General features: G+C 33.1%; 3 protein-coding genes across 7 annotated transcripts; 1 reads left to right on the top strand and 2 right to left on the bottom strand.

The window, feature by feature from the left end:
• Positions 1 to 2,447: 2,447 nt before the first annotated feature.
• On the top strand, positions 2,448 to 5,674 carry LOC8274204 (brassinosteroid-related acyltransferase 1). The gene is made up of 3 exons (XM_002515400.3): positions 2,448 to 3,078; positions 3,514 to 3,954; positions 4,990 to 5,674. The coding sequence occupies exons 1-3, from the start codon at positions 2,629 to 2,631 to the stop codon at positions 5,488 to 5,490; spliced, it is 1,392 nt and encodes a 463-aa protein (XP_002515446.1). The 5' UTR covers positions 2,448 to 2,628; the 3' UTR covers positions 5,491 to 5,674.
• A 129-nt stretch (positions 5,675 to 5,803) lies between these two features.
• LOC8274205 (two-component response regulator ARR12) lies at positions 5,804 to 12,005 on the bottom strand. 5 transcript variants are annotated; one of them, XR_007215104.1, is made up of 8 exons: positions 11,494 to 12,005; positions 10,585 to 10,737; positions 9,869 to 10,243; positions 9,400 to 9,473; positions 8,064 to 9,314; positions 6,915 to 7,278; positions 6,401 to 6,836; positions 5,804 to 6,173 (listed from the first exon to the last, which is right to left on the bottom strand). XR_007215104.1 is itself a non-coding variant. In XM_015717066.3 (6 exons), the coding sequence occupies exons 1-6, from the start codon at positions 11,621 to 11,623 to the stop codon at positions 6,102 to 6,104; spliced, it is 2,058 nt and encodes a 685-aa protein (XP_015572552.1). In that variant the 5' UTR covers positions 11,624 to 11,992; the 3' UTR covers positions 5,804 to 6,101. The 5 variants fall into 5 exon arrangements, 1 of the variants encoding a protein (XP_015572552.1); XR_007215103.1 differs by having other exon boundaries at positions 9,400 to 9,476; positions 11,494 to 12,001; XR_007215105.1 differs by lacking the exon at positions 6,915 to 7,278 and having other exon boundaries at positions 9,400 to 9,476; positions 11,494 to 11,997.
• A 4,798-nt stretch (positions 12,006 to 16,803) lies between these two features.
• Positions 16,804 to 18,938, bottom strand: LOC8274206 (class V chitinase CHIT5). Its single transcript, XM_002515402.4, has 2 exons — positions 17,251 to 18,938; positions 16,804 to 17,125 (listed from the first exon to the last, which is right to left on the bottom strand). Exons 1-2 carry the CDS (start codon positions 18,776 to 18,778, stop codon positions 17,100 to 17,102), a joined length of 1,554 nt encoding a protein of 517 aa, XP_002515448.3. The 5' UTR covers positions 18,779 to 18,938; the 3' UTR covers positions 16,804 to 17,099.
• Positions 18,939 to 22,517: the final 3,579 nt, after the last annotated feature.

The raw sequence follows: 22,517 nt of genomic DNA, 5'->3' as shown, positions 1-22,517 counted from the left end.
TATTATCTGAATACAATAGACAGGAATTAATAGGATGACTCTTACCCACAAAATATAATATATATTTAGTTTTGGGAATTGGATTCCAGGAAAAGAACGTCAAGAATAAGAATGATAAATCAACTCAGGAATATCTTCAATGGTAAGTAAAGGTTTGAAAATATTATAGAAATGCCTATGCATGGCATGGCATGGCATATGGGTACTTCATCCATCCCCTTGCATGCATTAATTAACAAAAATATAAAGTTTGCTAAGCATGAAATTTTGACATGCAAAGTTTTAAGTTTGTAATATACAAAGTATACAAGTCTAAAAAGCTGCGAAGCACTAGCCACTAGAAAGAAAAAAGAATACATTCCTTTGATGAGAATCAATCAACCAAACAATATATAATAGGCTGATAATAGATTAGAGGTCAGAAGGTGTGGCCAAATTAAATAAACAATGCATAGACGAGGGAAAGGAGAGTGAAAGAAAGAAAGAAAGGGAGGTGCTGGAAATAGGGCAAATGCTGGGAAAGCAGAGACAAGAAGAGACAAGCCTGTGCTTCAAATAAACGCATGATTATTTGCTACACTTATAAAGCAATTTCCCAACCTTCTCTTTTTTTTTTTTTTTCCTCTTTCTCATGGGATTTCTGAGACATGCCAACCTGTTTTTCCAACAATCTTATCCCCACATCTTCCCTTCTTGTTCTTGCTATTCAACTCTACTTTTTGGCCTTAGAATACACATAAAACAAAGGTTATTTTCCTTTATTATGGTGGCTTTCTTATATATATATCTATATAGTCTTCTGGGGTGCTTCCTTTTTTCCCTTTTTAAATATTTGTTATGTGTGCAGGAGCTAGCAATAATAGTAAGCTGAACTTTTTGATAATACTAATTTTCAACCTCAATCCAAAACCAAAGAAATAATAGAAGTAATTGAACGTTTTGGTATCCTATATATATGTTGGTACAACCTCTAGTTTATTAGATTAAATTGCCTGTAATTTTTTCTTTTGTTTTTTGGTAGGAAGTCTATGGGTTAATTTATACTGTACGAGATTATTATAATGTGTAATAAAAGTATATATATATATATATATATATATATATATATATATAAATTAATGCACAAAATAAATGACTAATTTATCTAAATTTAAAAAATGACTAAGAACTACTTATAATTTATAATTTGTGAGGTAAAAAACAAGGATATAAAGTTAAACATGTTTCAGAAGTTCTGATGGTGCATTCTATAGTTATTTTTTTTATCATGCTTTCATTTTATTTTTCTCCACAAGTCATAATAGACTTATATTATTTAGTGTACCAATTGATAAAGTATGATTTAATTTTTAAATAAGATTATAGAAAATGGTCTAAAAATGTAATATTGCATATTGAGATTTTCCTTGTGAAACTTTTTTTTGCTACTTTGGCACTCAATATTAGATGAGTAATAAATATAAATAATTGTTATAAAATTTAAAACATATGTAATCTAAATGTAAAAAGTGACTATTTTAATAAATATATGTTATTCAATCAATCGTCAAGTGAAATACACAGGAAGTAACCAAGTCATTCCCTTGTACATGCAAAAAGAAAATTGTTAACTAAAAATAGAGATAAACATTTAGAATTTTTGAGAATCGTCATAAAAATAAATTAAAAAATTAAAGCAAGAAAAACAACTTGATTCTTTGAAAGAGAATAATAGGCTATGACAAGAAAGAGTTGAGGTGGATCTTAGAGTTAAACTAATAACTAATCATTGAATGAGAAATCAATTTATCATATAGAGACTAATAAAAATGTAGAGAAAAATTTGCAAGTACAATACAATACAAATACATCTTGGGATGTCTTGTCTGTCCTTTACATATATATATATATCAGAAACTCGCATGACCCATTTGTCCATTCTACCTTATAGAATAATATAGTTCAGCACCCGCATGACTCAATCAAAAGCTCTGTACAAGTCGAAAAATCAACATCGAACCACTTGGGACAAAAAACATGAATGGCTAACCGGAAACTCTGGGTGTTTAGATTACATGTTCATCAAGATCCCACAACATAGACCTATGGGTCCATTACATATAGATGTTAATCTCAATCTTATTAGACAGTAGAGAGACAGGTAGTGGGTCATTGTCTCTCCAGTGCGAGCCAGATAATACAGTCGGCTAGTTACTCAATATTATTTACATACCATGCAAAGTAACTATTAAAGTAAAAATGATAGTATTAGTCTATAATAAAAGAAAAATACAAGTAATTGAAATAGTGATTTGTTCTATAAAATTTTTATTATTTTATTAATTTTGTAGAATTATTCATTTAATGAGTTATTAATTATCAATTGAAAGAAAAATTCATGAGCTATTACATTATCGTTTCTCCCAAATATATATATATATATATATATTGTGGGTGTGTGTGTTTCATAAATCATTCCTAAAGCCATAAACAACATAATTCAATCCATAAAGAGACACATTGGCTGGCTCCTAGGAATCTAATAGCTCACTTCCTTCTCTCTATATCAGATCTCCAAACCCTTCTCTTCTTTCTTTGTCTTTTAGCTCAAACAAGAAGAACACAAGCTGATTAACTCTACATTTTTCCATGGCCTCCCAACATGAAAATCGTATAGCAACAGTTGCTATTACAAAAAAAGTTTCTGTATATCCAAAAATCCTTCACCCTCATAGAATTCTCAACCTTTCCAACTTGGATAGGCAGTGTCCTATGCTCATGTACCTGGTTTTCTTTTATAAACCTTCTCATGTTTATGACAACTTGTCATTCGACTCAGTTTTTAGTAGCTTGAAATCTGGCTTGGAAGAGACCTTGTCGGTTTGGTACCCCGCAGCCGGCAGGTTGAGCTTGAATCCAAATGATGGAAAACTAAACCTTTGCTGCAACAATGAAGGTGCAATCCTAACCGAGGCAGTGACACAAATAAAAATTTCAGAGCTTGGTGACCTCTCTCAGTATAGTGAATTCTTTGAAAAACTGGTTTCTAAACCAGTTTTCAGCAGAAACTTCTCTGATATGCCTTTGGTTGTTGCTCAGGTGGGTGTATCTTTTCAAGTTTTACCTTTTCTATATATATTGAGAGGAAATCTCATTGTTTAGAGCAGGAGCCTTACCAGTGATCGATATGATGTTTCAATAACTTTGACCCTAGGGCTTCATTAATTAGGGTTTCAAAGATATTTTCATCTATACGTTAATCCTTTCATGTTTATGCACTTCAGGTCATGTCCTTGGGTTGTTGGTGAAACTTACAGCTATTTGACATCAAATTTCCATCCCCATGTCCTCTATTTATATGCATGGCAGAAATACTTTTTTCCAATTTCTTATGATGGCCACAAGATCAACATATATACACATCATAGACAACATATATAATACAGATAACGAAACAAGGAATGAGAAGGAGAAAAGAAAGGGTAGTTAATCCTTGTCCTATCAACTGATTTTCATTATTTGCTTTATGTACAGGTGACAAAATTTGGTTGTGGAGGCTATTCGGTGGGTGTAGGCACGAGCCACTCCTTATTTGATGGACCAGCCACCTTTGATTTTCTATGTGCATGGGCTTCTAATTCTGCAATTATGAAAGCAAAGGGTAGTAATCCTGCGCTACAAAAACCAGTTCTTGAGAGAGGGCCATTACTACTAGTGGGTAACTCTCATGCTCAAAAGGCTAAGATGAGAGCTGCAGCTATAGATCATCTTTATCAGTTGATACAACAAGTTGTTGTTGCTGATCAGAATCTGGTTACAGATCAAGGGCGGTTTGGAGATCAAAACCCATATGTTCTAAAGACTTTTCATCTGAGTGGTGCAATGATTGAAAACTTGAAGATGAAAATATTGGGTGCTAAGAGAGGCAGCTTCTCATGTACATCCTTCGAGGCTGTCACTGCTCACCTATGGAAGGTAATTAAAGTTAATCTCTCTTGGATATATATAATCAATTTCATGTATGACATTAATACTTTTTTTGGTACTGAAAAAATTTCAATGATGGGGAAAGGGGCTGTCAGGAGTTGAGCTCCTGACTTTCTGCAGTCACATCTCACTAATGTTAGGACTGAGTTGAATTGATCTTAGTGTTTCGAATGATATTTCTAAGAGAACTTAACTTAACTTTACCAAAATATAAAAGGAAGAGAGCAGGTTAGGCCAAAGGATAATGATCATATCAATATATAGCACAATGAACAATCACTTTATTAGTGCAGACATGATGAATGATTTTTAATTAACCTGATAAGGAGACAGCGTTTGCATCATGAAGCTGACTCTACATAGATTTACAATCATTTGAGTGACAAAGCCTCGCAAATTGAAATTGACTGAATGATCTAATTGTTATCGTCTATAAAACCTTACACCTTCAGCCAAAAGCCTAGCATGTGATCTGGGCAAGACAAGTACCCATGAATCAGGAGCAAAAGAACAAGCAGTCTGTCAACGAGGACTCCAAGGTAGATAATTGCATTCCACTCCATAATAAACAAACGAAAAAGGAACAAAAATAAATAAAACAAGTCTCCTGAAAATAAAGCTGTAGAAAGAACTGTGTTTGTCATTTCGGGTATTTTTGTTTATCCAGTTTCTTTGTTTGCTAGCCAAAACTTATATCATCTTTCCTCCTAAAAAGATTATGTCGATATCAAGTTTAGGTGATCATCATGAAAATTAAATATTCATTGGCAATATTTTACAAGAAAAAAAGAAGTAGCCGTAAGAGTCATATGGATATGCGTGATGAAGATTATTATGATTATGATTTGGAGCTGCATGAAGGAAATGTCTTTTTTATCCAAGGAAAAAAAATAAAAATTGCAATTTAGAGTTGGTATTTAAAAATTCGAATTTTCAGACCCTTTTTCCAAGAAATTATTTTGAGTCTGGCGTGATATGATGATCTTGAAATGAATGCCACACTTGTTTGAACGTGGAACTCAGGCCAGGACAAAGGCTGTAGGAGTAAAGAAAGAAAGAATGGTGTGCCTGCAATTTTCCATGGATATAAGGAATAAGATGGTGCCCTCACTGCCTAAAGGTTTCAGCGGCAATGCTTATGTTCTGGTATCGGTTACCTTAAGAGCCGGAGAATTGGAAGAAGGAAGCCATGAAGCCATAATAGAGAAGATAAAACAAGCCAAGAACACTGTTAATGGAGACTATGTGAATGCATATACGGAGGCACTAGATCAAGGACCAAAAGGCACTCTGCCTCCCCTGAAGGAGCTAACATTAGTCTCAGACTGGACAAGGATGCCATTCCACAAGGTTGATTTTCTACATGGAGATGCAGCCTATGCATCTCCTCTTGTCTCTCCAATTCCTCAGGTTGCTTATTTTATGCAGAATCCAATTGATTTCAGGGGCATTGATGTGAGGATTGGTTTGCCTCCACAGGCTCTCGATGCTTTCTCTCACTGTTTCCTCATGAATGTGCTATGAGCCTTAATAATCTTGAGTACCATGTCAGTGTGACTTTTCTTTTTCTGTCTAAGATGAACTTTAGGAGGCCGTGAGAAGACCATAAAGAAAACAAAAAAGTGATTTTATGGTAATGATGTCTCATATTGTATCAATAATTGTATTTGGTTGTGTAAGAGAGAGTTTTTAGATGCATGACAGACAATGAACCGTCTCTTGTTACAAGGCAACCTGTAATCAGTAACAGCGGAAGTCACTTTTCTTCTACGTTAAATAATGCCTCTTCTCAAGATAATGATAATAATGCAGAACACCTAACAAACAAAAGAGGAAGTAAAGCATGTAACAAGCAGCAAAATCCTCATAATGTGCTCATGGGCCCATGATCAAGAGTATGCATTTTCTACAAACTAAAGGTGTTCCTGGAAAGTTTTTAACAGATTGTACTTACTGCTAAATTAACTACAAGAATTTGCTCTGCTAAAAATAGAAACAACTTCTAGGAACATACAGTTTTCTAGAGAAAAAGAAGTGGGATAATGATCGAAGATGACTACTGAGGTATCAATTACATGAGGGTGAAAAACATGCTCCTACTGCAGATCATTCTCTCTTAGCAGCTAAAATCTCCTTTACATGCATGTCCTAAGAGAATAAGCACCGCACTGGAATTCTCCTTCTGTTAATCCCGCCTTATCTTGCTCCTGCACCATCAAATTCAGGTTAGCAGATGGCCAAGCAGTTTAAAGCCACATGATCACTGTGCTGAGTGCGCTTCATTGATTTTTAACAAAACATAGTAAGAGAAAATATTACATGGAAAACCAAGAGAAAATACACAACATAACCAATAAAAATTGCTGGAATTATTCAACCATACATGAAAATCATGCTATGCTGATAAAAATAATTAAAAACAGAAATCACATACATCATCGTTTTTTCTTTCTTTAGTATGGGGTGAAAGTCATGTACAGGAGTTTCTTGATGAGGTGAAAACAGCTTCCCTTGTTTGGAATAGAGAAACTTTGGGTAACATTTTCCGCATACACAAAAGGTAGCATGTTAGCAAAATTTAATGCTGGGAAACAGTGGATCTTTTAGCGACTATCTGTACCAGGATTCCTTCTCTCCGTCCTGTTCAATTTAGTAGTACAGTTCCAAAAAGATGTTAGCAACTCAATTGACAAAATTTAACAATCCTCTGAAGCAGAAGGCAGCTTCGCTTAATTGGAGCAAAACCCCCCGCACGCAATTCAATTCTTCTTGCTCCCTCAAAATTGATTGCCAGTTCATGATGCTGCTGGCAGCTAGAAATCTATTTTGAGTAGGCTTTAGTTGTGACAGCTGTATAACTGGCAAGACCCCTACAAATTACAAGGAAGACTCAAATATCTAAGTAGGCCATGGTGTTAATGCAGGCCATCAAGAAATGGTAGGAGTACCTCTCTACACAAAATACTTTGAAATAACACCATGACAACGATACCATGATAGTTATATTTCGGCTGGCTGCAGATAGGGGCAAAGCCAGGATCTGAAATCAAGGGAGGCATAATAACAAACATCCTTATTGGAAAAAAATAAGGGGTCAACTGTAAGGGGACAATAGTAATTCTACAAGGGACAAAGTCAGATTTATATGTTACTTATAGAGGTAATTTCTTTTCCTTCAGAAAAATAAGGGGGGCAACTACATCGTAGCTCCGCCACTGCTTGTAGAGAACTCAAGAACACCAGGCAGACAGCATGGTCAAAATCCCTGGATTGACAATCTCCCCCTAAACACATCCAAAACTCACTCCTACCCTAGTGAGTTAGCAAACTTTCAGAATATGACCAAAGAAGTAATTTGCAACAAAAATTAAACTCTCACAACTTGCATTATGTGGTTTCTAGCCCAAAGAGAAATTATAAAATCACATTACATTATTAACAATAAATAATAAACATTGGTAACCAAGTTTGATAAACAGATTTATGCTGCTTATGGCTGAAAAATCAACCAACAGTCTTTAATGAAATTAACTGACAGAACTATAAATAAAACACATATTATGGAGTCAAAAGGATTTCGGAAAAGGCATACTAGTACTTGTTAGATTTGTATCACTACTAATTATGCATAGATTCTGAAACAGAAAACAGAGTAGCAATTTCATCAGAGAGTAACTTCAAAAAGAAAAATTGAAGTGCGGTAACAAAATAGTAACTGTGGCTGATATTGCAGTAAACTTGTAATTATGAACCAAAAACCTCCTAGTAATTCAATGAAAAGACATCCACCCACAAGTCCATGAAATCCAGTACCTTGTGATTGACAAACTAAAACTTTTATTACCTTCAGTTAGAAAATGCCAGAACATGCAAATTTTGATATTAACTTTAAATTAATTAAAAAAATGGCAGCAGCTGCTAAGTCATGCAGAAATTTTTCTTTTGACCTACCTTTAGCAAACACTAAGCAGATTCTTTCATTAAGTGCTTAAAACTAGTAATATTACACCTAAATCATTTAGAGTCAAGATGAACAGAAGCAATAAAGACATCTTAACACAATAATGAACAGTTGCATCATGGATATGGAGATTTACCTGTTTCACCATTACATTTGCCAAATCTTCCAAGGAGCCAAAGTTATCAGAAACATAACTGCTCTGTAGCTTCTGTTGGGCCATAACATACCCTTCATTTGATCTCATTAGTATCTCCATGGACAAATTTTCAACGTCATTATGCTTCATCAATGGCATATCAATAAAATTTGTTTGTCTCGTTGAATTGAAGCTTGTGGTTCTGTGAAAAATTGTGTTCTTTGGGTCTAAACTATGGCCCATTAGAGTGCCAGTGCCAGGAATAGGATTTGCAGTGTTTACTGAGCTATGTACAGCATTTGAGTGGTACATAGAATCTTGCCTTTGGTCATCCCACCCTTGCGGGGCATTATTAATTATTTGTCCAGCATTACTTCTAATTGAAGTTATTTGGCACTGTAGATCTGCCTTAGACTCCTGCAGATGAATTGGCAGTGTAGAAATAGAAGAGATATCAGGAGCATTATTCCCATTTTGCAAACCCATTGTTGACATGCTATCTCTGCTGTTATTAGGATGTAGAGTAGTTTGCCTAAAGCAATCATTTAAGGCAAAAGAAGTTGATTGGACCCCATTCGACTGAACAGCACTTGACCAGTTGTCATTACATCTACCGGGATCTGGAAGATGAGAAGAAAATCCTGAGTCTAACGAGGCCACAGTAAGAGAAGAATGTTTTCCGAATTCTTTACCATCTTGAGCTCCTTGAGTGTTCCCTTCTAACATCAGAGGTTTGTTTGAAGCACCAAGGAAAGAACTGTTTGAGCTTCCAACCATTATCTTTGTATCCGAGAAGCCACCGGAAACAGAGAAAGCAGTTGCATCATTAATATCTGTAGGAAGTTCTCTGATATAGGTAACACCTTTGTTGGATTGTATTTGATCAAGTTCTAATGAAGTTGGCATCCCTTGAAGTACATTTCCAGCATTTCCAGGATGTACAGCCATCTGGAAGTGGCTTTGGTTGTTGCTCGAGTGACCTGTGCCTTGTAACTGACCCAATTGAATCACACCAGGAGATGGAAGACCACGCATACCAAGACCAGCAGGAGAATTCAGTCTACCAAGCATCCCACTTGGAGGAAGAGGTCTGAAAGTTGCATTATGAAACTGCCCAGCTCCAGCTATACCTTGGAATCCAAGTCCAGAACCCATTTGTAAATACGAAGCATCTGAACTGCCTAAAGCTGCCACCATATTAGCCTGCTGATTTGCCACAGTGCTGATCCTTTTAAGGTAAAGCCTGTATTTCTGCAACAACAAAATAATGCAATTAGCTGCTACATAAAATATTACTTTATTTTTAATTGAGACAGGAGAGGTGTATAATGCCTGCCTGGAGATGGCTCGCAACATTTTCTCTGGTAAGCTTTTCAACATTCATCAAATCGAGAATCTTTTTAGGCACAGCTTCTACATCAAAAATTAAAAACATAAACAAATTGAAAATTTACAATCACAACAATGATAGCGAAATGAAAGGCTTCCTCTGTGAATAGATTCAGCATGCAGATCAAATATTTAACAGTTAGATGTTAAATAATAAGATTATTTTTGGTGTAATTGATTGTTTAAAACAAATAAATGCAAATGGAAAATGAATACTTTTTCCCAATCACTTGAAATTAAATCCACAATATTCATTAGATTTGTGAAAAGAGGCTAAGAAGGAAAGGCAAAACATATCTGCTCATGCCTGCAAAAATACAAATGCAAGCACACATGATTCAATTGAGTATCACCCGCTGAGCAAGAAAAGTTTAACATCTCAAACACTTCTTTTCTGATAAGAGATAAAGACATACTGTCAACGCCTAATTGATTAACTGCTGCAACAAACTTGCGATGCAGCTCCACTGACCAAACAACTCGAGGTTTCTTCTGAGTTGTGGGATCCTCATTTTCATGTCCATGCTCATCGCGATCCTCATCCTCATCTTCATTCTGGTCCTTCCTTTTTTTATTAAGCTTTTGATCAGCTGTAGCTTCACCACTCCCCCGAGGAAGCTTGTCTTGGTTATCAAAGTTATTCTGGTCCTTGTTATCAACTTTTTTTCTCCTGATTACGTGTTGCCAGATGTTCTTTAACTCCTCGATTCGAACAGGCTTCAGCAAATAATCACAAGCTCCATGAGTAATTCCCTTCATTACAAGCTTTGGGTCACTATATGCCGACAACACTACAGACATTCAACATTTCAATTAGAATGATAACCTGGTTAAACAAACACATGTAGCAAAAAGGGTTCTACAGCCTAATAGAAGCATGGAAAGTTATGTTCATCCAAATCATAGAACTGAGAAGAAGCTAATCCTAGTTTTTAGCTTTGGTTACGGAATAGGTTTTACTCAAGAGTAACAGACAGAACATTGAACTTGTTAACAATATTGTGAACTTGAAAATCTAACAAATTGAGAAGTTTCAAATGTTTCCTGAAATATAGTGGTACATGTAAAAAATCTGTAAAACATCTTCAATCACAAAAACCAAGGAAAGACCATGTGTAGTGTTTTTGCTTACTTATGACAGGTAGGTCCATCTCAAGCCCCACGAGCTCCAGCAATTTAAAACCATCCATATCTGGCATATGAACATCACTGATAACCAGGTCAAACTTGTTCTTGTTTTCTCTCAACATCTTCAATGCTGATATTGCCTGACTTGTCGTGGTAACTGCACAATCCATATTGAATAACACCAACTTGTCAAATTCCACAAGCACCATTATCAATTGAACCATTCAAAATCGATGTTCACACATGATAATTAAGAAAAGAAAATCCAATAATCAGGCATGCTCAATAGATATTGGAAATTTAAGATGAGAGGAATTTATTAAAATCTTTACGAACAAGGACCAAAGGAAAATCTAATTCCATAAAGCAAAAAAAGAAAAAACAACAACAACAGTGCACGAGCAATCAACACAGTGGATCCAACAATTTCAATAATTACAAAACAAGTAAACTGAATATAGAAAGCTAGAGAAAGACAGTAAAGATTCAAAAGCGTAAATGTAAAAATCACAATAATGAGGAATGAAATCTTTTTAAAGTAAAGGCATATTTTAAGGGCCCATCTAGCAAAAGAAAGAAATGGAACAGAGATTACACAAAAACATACATGCATTTTAAAGAACAAAAAGGAAGTAATTAGTAATAGCAAGAGATTTCAATTAAATCATTAATTAGCAACAGATTTCATATTCATTAGCACCGCTAATTACATAATTGCCGGATGAAGAACAAAATCTTATTATTAACTAAACCAACATATGAAAATCTAAAGCTAAATTAGCTTATTAACCAAATAAACAGCGAAACATTGACAACAAAGCAAGAAACCAAAAACCCATGTTTAAGAACTCAAAACAAGTCAATGAAACAATACCAAAAAAAAAAAAAAAAAGATGAACTTGAAAGAACAAACCATGATATTGGCATCTACGAAGAAAGGTCTCAAGCACCAAGAGACAAGTCGGGTCATCATCAACAGCCAAAACCCGCATGCCAATTGGAAATTGGTCTTTAGCTTCTCCAGCTCCTTGCTCTACAGTCATTTTTCTCTGTTCTGTTAAAGACTCTTATCTTTTTGTTTAGTTGACCAAAAAAAACAGAACAAGTTTTCCTGTTTTGGTTTAGCTCCAAACTTAGAAATAAACAGAATCCAGAAACGATGGCAGATTAAAGTTAAGAACTTTGATAAAAGAAAGAGAGGAAGAGATTAAAAACGAGAGTGATTGGTGAAGATTACAGGTCTATAGAGAGAGAAAGAGAAAAAAAAAAAAAAAAAAACAGTAAGTTTTTAATAATTCATTGATGTTGCCTTAAGAATTAAAAGAGAGAATATGGAAACTATTACAAATTTTTGGACGGTGATTATTCGGATTGACAACTTCGCTCTAAATATTTTGACCAATATTTCTGAGCTGCGCGTATTTGCCACGCGATTCAATCCTCTTTTGACTGGTTTAGTTTTGTTTGCATTTGGTAATTAATTAATTATTTGCATGATTTCTCGGGATATTTTCCTTTATTTATTGTCTTTTCTAATATCCGCTTACCGATCTTTTCTAATTTTATTTTGATAAATAATTATCAACGAAAGACCTATTTCTCAATAATATATATGTTTCCGATTGTTTTATTCTTCTCTTTTCTAAAGAAAATCTGAATATGACATTCACTCTATGCCCTTCTCACTTTATCTTTATTACTCTTCAACTTATATTGTATTGCCTTATATTTTACATTCTAATATTTCTATCTATATTATTCCTTTTGTATATAATAATGAATACCCAAAAACTTAATATATATAGATTGAAATTTATAAAAAAAATTCAATAATTTAAAATTAATCTGTAAACTCATATTAAATATTTTCAGTAAAATATAAATAATTGAAAAATTAAAATACCAAATACATAATTTTTTGTCAAAATCTAAAACGGAGCGAAAATAAAGAAAAAATGAGAATTAAATTAAGAGAGAGGAACAAATATAGATTCATTAAACCGCTCAATTATGGTAATAAATAGTAATAAAAGAATAATGGGAAAGTAAAGTAAGGAGTAAATCCAATAGGGCGAAAGGTTAGGATATGGTGGGGACCACAGGGAATGGGATGTAATATAGATTAGAGTGCAGAAAGAGGTTGTTTATTAGAGTAGGCAGGAGCAAGCGTCAAGCGTGCTTCCCCTCTCCTTTTCTTATTCCAATCTCCAAACACTTTAATTCCACTCCACTTTTTTATTTTTCTCCTAATGCCCAAATTACCCCATTTTTACCTTCTTTTTCTTCTAATCATTTAATTATGTTCTTCAATATTACTTTCATACTTTCAAAATTAATTAAAAAAAAAAGTTTAGAAATTAAAGAACCCAATGGTTTTCTTTGAGAATCATCCAGTTTATTCTTCCTCTCCACATTGTTGATCCAACTATGTACTCTATTCTGCTTCTCATAATTTGTAACCCATGACATGATTTACAAAAATGGGTGTAAATAGCCCAAGAACAATAAGATTCTATGTTAATTTAGCCAAAGAATATTTAAAAGGGGTTACAGCGAACTTGCTCAGTAAGTTTAGGGGCTAAATTGTCCACATCCCTTTTTTCTATCTATTTAAGGCATTTTAAAAGCCCTTCTACCCATTATTTTACTATTGCACTGCAAAAGCGTATGTTACGAAATTTACAATTAGGATTTAATTAGATAGTAGGAGAAATGACTAATTTATTTGACTGTTAATGTGTGTGTAAATATATGAAATAGACATTTTCATGTTTTGAGTTAGCTTTTAGAGATGAATTTGTATCCAAATTCATAATTACCCAACAGTTTGCTCACATGTGGAAATTCATGGTTACATTCTTATCATTGAAAAGAAAACTAAACTGGGGAAGGATGGAATTGGCATGTGGTCCAAGTTTTTCTTGTTTATTCCTCCTCAGCTTGAAAACTAGTTGTGAGGATGTCAGGAAGACAAGGACTGTTGAAGCAGACTGCACATTATGTAGAATGCAAGTCTCTTTCAGTAGTTATAGGAACTGGAAACGATTATACTAAAATGAGTAATTATTAATTGCCCCAAAATTGTCAAAGTAATGTATAAGTTGCCAGGAAAGTCCTCCTTGTACTTAATGCATTTGATGCCTTTTTATTTATTCAAAATATATATATATATATATATGTACTCATCATTTTGAAAATACGCATTATGGAGATGCTGTTGATTCTCATTCTGTAGTCGAGTTATCAGTTACCTGTTTCTGATTTTGATTGTATTTATAGTAGACGAGGATATGTTTTCAGCTAATTAACATTGTTAATGACCATTAAATACTGCTGCAAATTTTCTAAATATTATTTCCTAGAAATAAATCAAAAGTCGCACCCATGCAAGCGCACTTGTGTACATGCAAAAGGGAAAGAGAGAGAGAGCAGTTTCATTTTGTCCACTGAAGTTTACTTTTGGGAAGGTTGGTGGAGAGAAAGGGTAATAATGAAAGGTGTAATGATAATAATAATAGAGGCAAATAGCGAAAGAAAAAAAGGTAGCAAATCACCATGCACTTCAATGCCCACTATTATACGCAGAGTGTGTGCGCCCTATCTTAATGGAGAAGAGACTATATATTCTATTCTATTTTGTATAATTAGATGATGTGATGTTTCTTTGCTTGAATATAAGAGGTTTCTATCACTTGGCCGCCTCCTTTTAAATCCTAATTATCTTTAAATCCACAAATTTAAGTTCATCATCAATTATCAGTACTCAGTGCTGACTGACTCGAGACATCATCAACTGTACATTTCGTGGCTGCCTATGATATCTGCTTCTTAACTAGCAGCTCTCTCTCTCTCTCTCTCTCTCTCTCTATATATATATATATATATATATATATATATATATATATATATATATTATGTATATAACATTACAATTAAAAACGTAAATTTCTATATCATCACTTTCTTCGAACAATTATTAATCTCACAATTCTTAATGCAAATAATAGTAGAATTTAAAATGATAGACATAAAATTAAATTCGGATCCTAAGTATACCAACTATACATGACGCCATCTAATTGAGATGATGCAATAGTTTTGTTTGAGAGATAATGATATAGAAAATAATTAAATTTTGTATGTAGTTTTATTTTAATTATAAAAATTTATTTTATTTTATTTTAGTCATTCAATTTTGATTTTATTTTAATTTAATCACTTCGTAAATAAAAAATTATTATATAGTAAAAATAACCAATAAAATAGTGTAATTAAATTAAAAAATATGGATCAATTCCTAATAAAATGACTAAATTACATCTAAAATTAAAATTAAATAATTAAAATTTTATAATAAAATTAATCATTTATATTATTATTTTATCTGTCTGTTATATCCCATTATAAGTATAAATGACAAGCAATTTCTTGGAGGGAGTTGAAGCATATGAACTAATATAGAAAACGTACCACAGAATCTTTAACTTAAAGATCATTAAGAGATTTTAATTTCATTTTATTTATTGTTTATGTTTACTTGGGACCCAATTGATTCCAATCGCAGCCATATATTGATGAAGCTGGGTAGACACACAAAGTGGACACATGCAAGATCCCAATAATGAACAATTTACATAATTTTTTTTTTAAAATTTTAAATGATTATCCAACGCACCATCTTTTGACTCTCTCCGGTAGTACTATTCAAAAGAAGGGTTTCAGTTTTTGCATGACAAAGAGAAACCTACTCTCTTTCACTACAGCAAGGCTATGCATATTATTAATTGTTACTCTATCCAATGCCCACATATATAATTATATTTATCTGGAAGATTCATGTTGGGTGCAAAATCTTTGGGATTCCTTTGCTTTCTGAAAGTCATACGAGTTTTATTTGGCATCACTTGAAAGTGGGTTTATATATAATAAGGGGATGGAAAGAAACTGAGTGGATGTCACCCAACAGTGTATGCCTATGCTGAATATATATGAGCTAATGTTGTCTCCCATTTCGCATATGCATATATCCCACCAGAAATATTGCACTTTTAAGGAAGAAAATTAAAAAAAAAAAACATGCCAAAAGGAATTCATATAATTTTCATTATTGGTTTTAAAGTTGGAAAAAATCAGAATGAGCTGGACCTTTCTTTTTTTTTTTTTCCTTTTTCATGCACAGAGAATTAAAGAACATAATGATGAAGTTAACGTTTAATTATAAGCGACGAAGTTTAGATTTTCTGATGACTGCCCTGTTTATTTTCACTCTACAGACTGAAAAAACAAAAAACAGAAAATAAAAGTTTTATTTCCTGGAATTTTCTGTCGCTTCCAAGAACATGATTGCCTGCAAGTTGTTTATGTGTATTATCTGAAAGAGAGGGAGAGTTGAAAATCAGTGAAGAAGCTGGAAGCATCAAAAACTGTAAAATTAATTGCTGATAAAAGATAAATAGTAAATTATATATATAAAGTAAAAAGAACTAATGTGGAACATGGATCTACTGAATTATAAAGACAAATGAGGAAATATAAATCCAACCTGTCAACTATGCAGAGAAGAAAAGGCATCAGCAACTCGAGATTCTTTTATATATAAAAACTATCACTGCGTATAAAATAAATTACGCGACATTATCAAGCACGAAAATGGTGTCGCCAATCCTTGGGACGAACTGTGAATTTAAATATAGCGATGAACTGGTGGCCGCTGATCCTGATTTAGATGGCTGGCCGACCAATCCTTGTCCTGCATCCATATAAAAAAATATCATCCTCACTATTTTTAGTGACAATTTATAATATTAATTAGGGTGGTTTTGATTAAAAATCCCATTGCATAATTATTAATTCATATAATAATTCAACTCATATAATTAATATTGAAAATATAATTTTAATATACTACTCTTTTAGGATAAAATTTATTTTTCGATTAATATTAGACATAAATTGCGAGGGTTTTAATGTTCGTATATTCATGAAAACTGTCTTATTAACGTAAGGTGTTATTAGTTATTTACAGTATTAATTTAGAGGGATCAAAACATTATTATTAGACAGTGGAAGAGAAAGGAAAAGTCCAGAAGAGTCATGTCGAGTTAGGCCTGTCCAAAATTGGTAGCCGGCCTCATTATTGTCAAATCCAAAAACAGAATCTATTTCTTGTTTGAACTTTGTTATTTTGTGAACCAACCTGCCTGGTCCTCAAAACTCCTACCCGGAAAACGTCAAGGCCATCGGATATTTCGATATTGATCTTATTGATTTCATCCATTCAAGTACACAGAAATTTCATCTTCGTCTATGTTCAAATAATTTGAAGAAAAAACGTATAAGTGTAAGAATAGAAAGACAAAAAAGAAGAAGAAGAAAGAATTCATTCAGGGCTAAATATTCAGAAAGAGTACCCACAAAAAAAAAAAAAAATGGAAATCATAACATATGAAAGATTGTTTAATATTATTTTGTTCGAATACTTCTCGTCCTTCTGACTCTCACTTGATCTGCTGCAAATTTTCACTTGCGATCCCATGAATTTGAAGCTGTTAACAGAAGAGAGAGAAAAGAAGGAAAGAAAAATTATATCAATATTTTTTAGCTCAATTAAGTGCAAATGTAATAAAGAAGCAAATGGATGCAATCAATTTTCTTAAATAAAAAGAATTACCTAGTCTTGAGATAGTCCAGTCCAAGTCCATGCCAAGAGCCCAAAAGAAGTATCCACCCAAGCCTCGTGAGCGAGCAAACCGGACCTTCCAATCCACAGAAATGGTATCATCATAGCCAATCCAAGAATCCCCGGAAGTAGAATAATATGACACAGTTGCTCCATCAAAATGAACTGCTCCCTTGTTGATACTGTTAAATTCCATAATTTGACTATAACTTAAAACCCCATCTCCGGGTCCTGCACTAATAGCTCTTGCTCCAATCCCGTGATCATTCGGATTCTGGAGTGTCCAGGTCCGACCGTACAGTGGTAGCCCCATCACAATCTTTTCAGGCAATACACCCGATTCGATCCATGACCCGATACCGTAACTAGTACTCACATTACTGTAAGGATCAAATAGGGCTGAATTTGGGCCAGTGAAGTTCGCCCATGCACCATGATAATCATAGCACATAGGATTAATCCAGTCAAGAAAATCATTCATAGCTTGAACTGGGTAGGATCTAGGCTCACCATAACTAGTAAATCTTGAAGAGTAGTAGACAGCAGAAGATAGCAAAAGACGCGGTTGTCCAGTTGTTGTAGCTTCAAGGTCTAAAGAGTTTCTCCATTCACTCAATAATAAAGCCAAATCTAACATCTCTTGATCATTTGCAGGGGATTCCCAGTCCAAGTCGAGCCCATCAAATCCATAATTTCTAGCAACTTCAATAGTTGAGCTGATAAAACCTTCTCGTGTTTCTCTGCTACTCGACATTATCGAGAAGTACTTAGTTTGGTTAATATCAGCACCTCCTATAGACAATAGAATAGTGACAGGATGGTTTCGGGCTCGAAGAGTGCTGATGAACCCAGGTATCTTTTCTTGATCAAATGGTGTAACGTCAAGTTTGTAGGTGACAGGATCAAGTAACAAGAATGCATAATAAATATGAGTAAAATATGTAGTGTCGATAGCAGACGCATCGAGTCCACTGAATGATGGCCAGTAAGCTGCTTTGATTCCTTGATAATCATAACCTACTGGTGGTTGTGACGGGTATGGTGGTGGTGGTGGGGCTGTTGGAGAAATAGCAGGAGCATTTGCTGCAGGTGCTTCAGATGAGGGTTCTGATGGAGAAGCAGGTACTACAGGATAAGAAGGAGAAACAGATATGGCCGGAGGAGAGGATACTACAGGATAAGTAGGAGAATTTGCAGCAGGTGCTTCAGGCATGGATTTTGATGGAGAAGTAGGTTCTGCAGGATAAAAAGGCGTTCCAGGGTAAGAAGGAGAAACAGGTACGGCCGGAGGAGAGGCTATTGCGGGATAACTAGGAGAACTTGGATCCGGAAAATAGGAAGGCGTAGCAGGTCTTGGACTTGGAGAAGACCAATCAAGTCTCGGGATTGGATACGGAGATGGGGCAAGGGATATAGGAATTAACTGAGCAAAGAAGTCACAATCGGCAGTCCTAATGAACGTAGCAGTGTATAGCATCAGGAAAATGAGAGGGGAAATGACTGTTTTTGGGTTCGCCATGGCAAAGATACTGAGGAATTAATGAGACTGATGGTTCTATTTCAGGTCCAATTAATATAAAGGGTTCAGAAGCCATGACAGAACCGAAATATTGTATTGCTGTTCGGCATTGGATTGTTGTGATCAATTGATTAAATATTGTTTTGTTCATAGTAGATGTCGTTTAGGTTATTGAAAAATGGAAATTAGAGGGACTGGATGGAAGTAGAGAATGACCAAACTGAGGCGGCCACATGTAGAAGTGCCAAGGACCAACAGAAAAAGACAAATAATAAATGCCTTGAAAGTTTCGACATGGACCGAATATATATATGTGTACAAGTGCACAAAACCAAACACATAAGTTTTGCGGACAAAGGGTCAATTTGCCCCCTAAACCTGTGCTAAGTGATCAAATAAATCAGAATTTTTACTTTTCTAGCAAAAAATTCTACAGTTTTCTACTTTTAGGCCAAATTGATCCAAATTTTAAAATCCACCATGTGTATTAGAAACTCCCTTTTAAATTAATTAAATAATCCAAAAATAAAACATATTAATATTAATTGTTAAAAAAATATAAATCCTATTAATCTCATATGTTCTACCACCGCCATCACAAATCACAAATCACTCATCTCCCTTTTCGCGCCAACATCACACTCTCTTTTTCTCTCCGAATGACTTTTTTTGGTATAACTGGTGTCCTAATCACAGCCATACATTTCCAGAAACCCATTCAAAATTATGCGAAACAAATCAGTGAGTGCCTTGAAATAATTTCAGAAACCTATGGTAAAGAGCACCAATATTACTTTTTATTTTGATTGTTTGATTTAAATCAAACTTGTATCTCTCTTACATTTAGAATCAACAAACACATATAAAAACCTTGCCTCCTCCTTGTTAATAATCAGGTTCGAGTGTTTTGTAATAGCACTGAGGAAGGTATGAGCTATGGAACGGTGGTTGTAGAGAAGCAAAAGCTGAAAATTTCTTATTGTTTACGTATGGGAGGATAGCAGTAGTTTTGAGGTGGTTGATTTTGGTCGAAAATCTCTTTATGTTGAATGACTAAACCCATTCACCACTAGTGGTTCCATGAAATTCATTTTTTGTCACCACCTTAACAAATTCATAGACCTAAACCAAAATATTCATATTATCCTAAAATCTAAATGAAAAAAAAAACAGCAAACTATTCTTTCAATTGAATTTTTATTTTTTCATTTTATTTTGATGATAGCTTTAACATTGAACTTCTGACCAAGATCATTATAGATTGATGAACTCATTCAATACCTATTTCATTCACTGATCTATTCAATTGATTCACTGTCCATTTCAGTCAATATTGGTCTATTGGAAAAAAGAGGAAAAATAAAGAGAAAATACAAAGAATAAAAGGAAACAAAAACAAATAAAGGAAAGGAAGGAAAAGAAATAAAAATAGGAATAAGAGGAAAAAAATATGATTCCCTTATTAATTTAATCCACCCACTTGCCTTTACAGTCGTGTATAAGGCACACGTTATTGTGAATTCGGTTTTGGGTTTAAATGACTCAAAAAGTGCAAATCACGGGCTTATTTGTTGAAAACTTTAGAAATAGGACTGTTTGATCCAGTCATACAAGTTAAGGGGCCAAAACGACCCTTTTGTCCTATGTTTTACTGTCAATGGAAGCTCCATGTCTGAATAAGAAATTAAGGGAAGTTGACAGATAATTTGCCTCTTAGCTGTTAATTCCTTTTCAGTTTCCAACAATGCTTTCGTCCGAAGCTGACTACAATGTAATGCAAAATTTCTATGTTTTAACACTAAAACTATACTCCAAGCAATTAGTTGACTGACGGCTGAAACAAAATGAAATCAAAACTTTATCTTCGTGATTAACGTTAATGTATAGGGCGGCCGCGGTTACGAGAAATGTGTTCGCTACTTTTTAATAAAATAAAGAAATTTCTAATTAACTTTAGCTATATAAAAATAATAATAATAAGACTCATTGAGGTGTTGTGGAACTTGAAAGGAAAGAGAGTAGGCCCATTTAGGAAGAAAACATAAAAGAGAGTTTGGATCTGTCATGGGCCTAATTTGTAATTCGTGAGGCAATAATTTCAATTTAATTTTTAAATTTTTTTTAAAAAAATATAATTTTATTTAATTTTCGATTTTTTAATTTTTTTTTGGTAAAACAACTAAAAAATCTAAAAATAACTACACTATATTTTAAAAAACTTAAACAATAAAAAATAATACTTTTATTAATTGTTATATTAATCCAGTCACATTAGAAAAATCAAATTCAATTTTTACTAAAATTTGAAATTAGACAAATTATAATTAAATTTTGTAATTCAAGCTAAAATTGGAAAAAAATTGTTTAGACATGTATAGATTTAATTGATTTTTTTTACCGATAGAATTTTATACTGTATTTGGTTGAAATTTATAAAATTTATTTACAAATTTAAAATTTATGTGCTTTAAATGAAGTAAAAGTTAATTTAAATTTTTATACATTTAAATTATATAAAATTTATTATAACTAAACTAAATTTTAATAAAATATCAATGTATTTTATAACATCAAAATATATTCTTTAATTTTATCATTTCTATTTTATTTTTTCTTTCATGTATTTTTTTTTAATAGATTTCAACTAAATATAGAATTAATTATTATTAACATGACTTTTATCAATTTTTGTGTTGCCATACATCTTTTACCTAATAATAAAACTTGTACCTTGTATACTTTAATTCCTCCTAGAACAAGAATTCAAGTTAAGAAATAGCAAATATAATTTAATTTTAAAAAGTAATATAAAGTGAATCTATATATGAATATTTAATTTGATTATTCGACTGTTGCTCGTTGACTCCAAAACTATCTTTTTATTTGGAAAAAAAAAAGAAGAAGAAGAAGAAGATAGAAAACAAGAAATGAGTAAATAACTAAAAAAATGGAATTGCAAAACAAAACAAAAAAAAAAAAAAAAAGAAGGAAAATCTGAACACAATGATGCGATGGATTTTCTGAATTGTCAAAGTGCTTCAACTTAAAACAAAAGAGATTTGATCGTGATGAGAAGATGGTGCTTCTTTTTGAGTTCTCATACATTTTAACAGATCTCACAACATAAGATTTGGTTCATTTGGATACAACAACTTCATCATAACATTTGGGTTGTTTTCTTTAATTCCGACCCCTTTTTTGCTTCTTTCCCTTTCCATGGCTGCTTTGTGATTGTCTGAATTTAGTTCGATAAACGACAATTACTTTTGGTTGAATTGTACTTTTTCAGCAATTAAGTAGTTTCATTACTAAATATCTGTAAATAATTTATATTTATTTTTACTCGAAGCAGTATTTCAAGTATATATACACACACTTTGTTTACTTTCTATAATGGATCTTAAAAGTATTTTATTGCAAAGGAAATTTTATAAAAAAAAAAAAAAAGAAGAAGAAAGAGACGCTTTCAATACTGATGGCCTTTAAAATGTGGCATTAATAATTTATGTAATTAAGAAAATCTAATTAAATAATAATTTTCAACAAAATAATTAACCTTATTTCTACTATTTTTTATGCCATGTGGCTTCTTCATATATAAAAGTGACATTTGGGAATTTATTTTAAAATAGTCCACTATATATATAATTAAAATAGGCTTTTTTGCATGTATAAATTCACATCGATATAAATAAATATTTTAATTTGAGTTAGAATACACTTTTTTTGTTCATTTAGA

Source organism: Ricinus communis, chromosome 3 (genome assembly GCF_019578655.1).
Source record: "Ricinus communis isolate WT05 ecotype wild-type chromosome 3, ASM1957865v1, whole genome shotgun sequence".
Lineage (NCBI taxonomy): Eukaryota > Viridiplantae > Streptophyta > Magnoliopsida > Malpighiales > Euphorbiaceae > Ricinus > Ricinus communis.
This window is presented reverse-complemented; position numbering and strand designations above follow the sequence as displayed.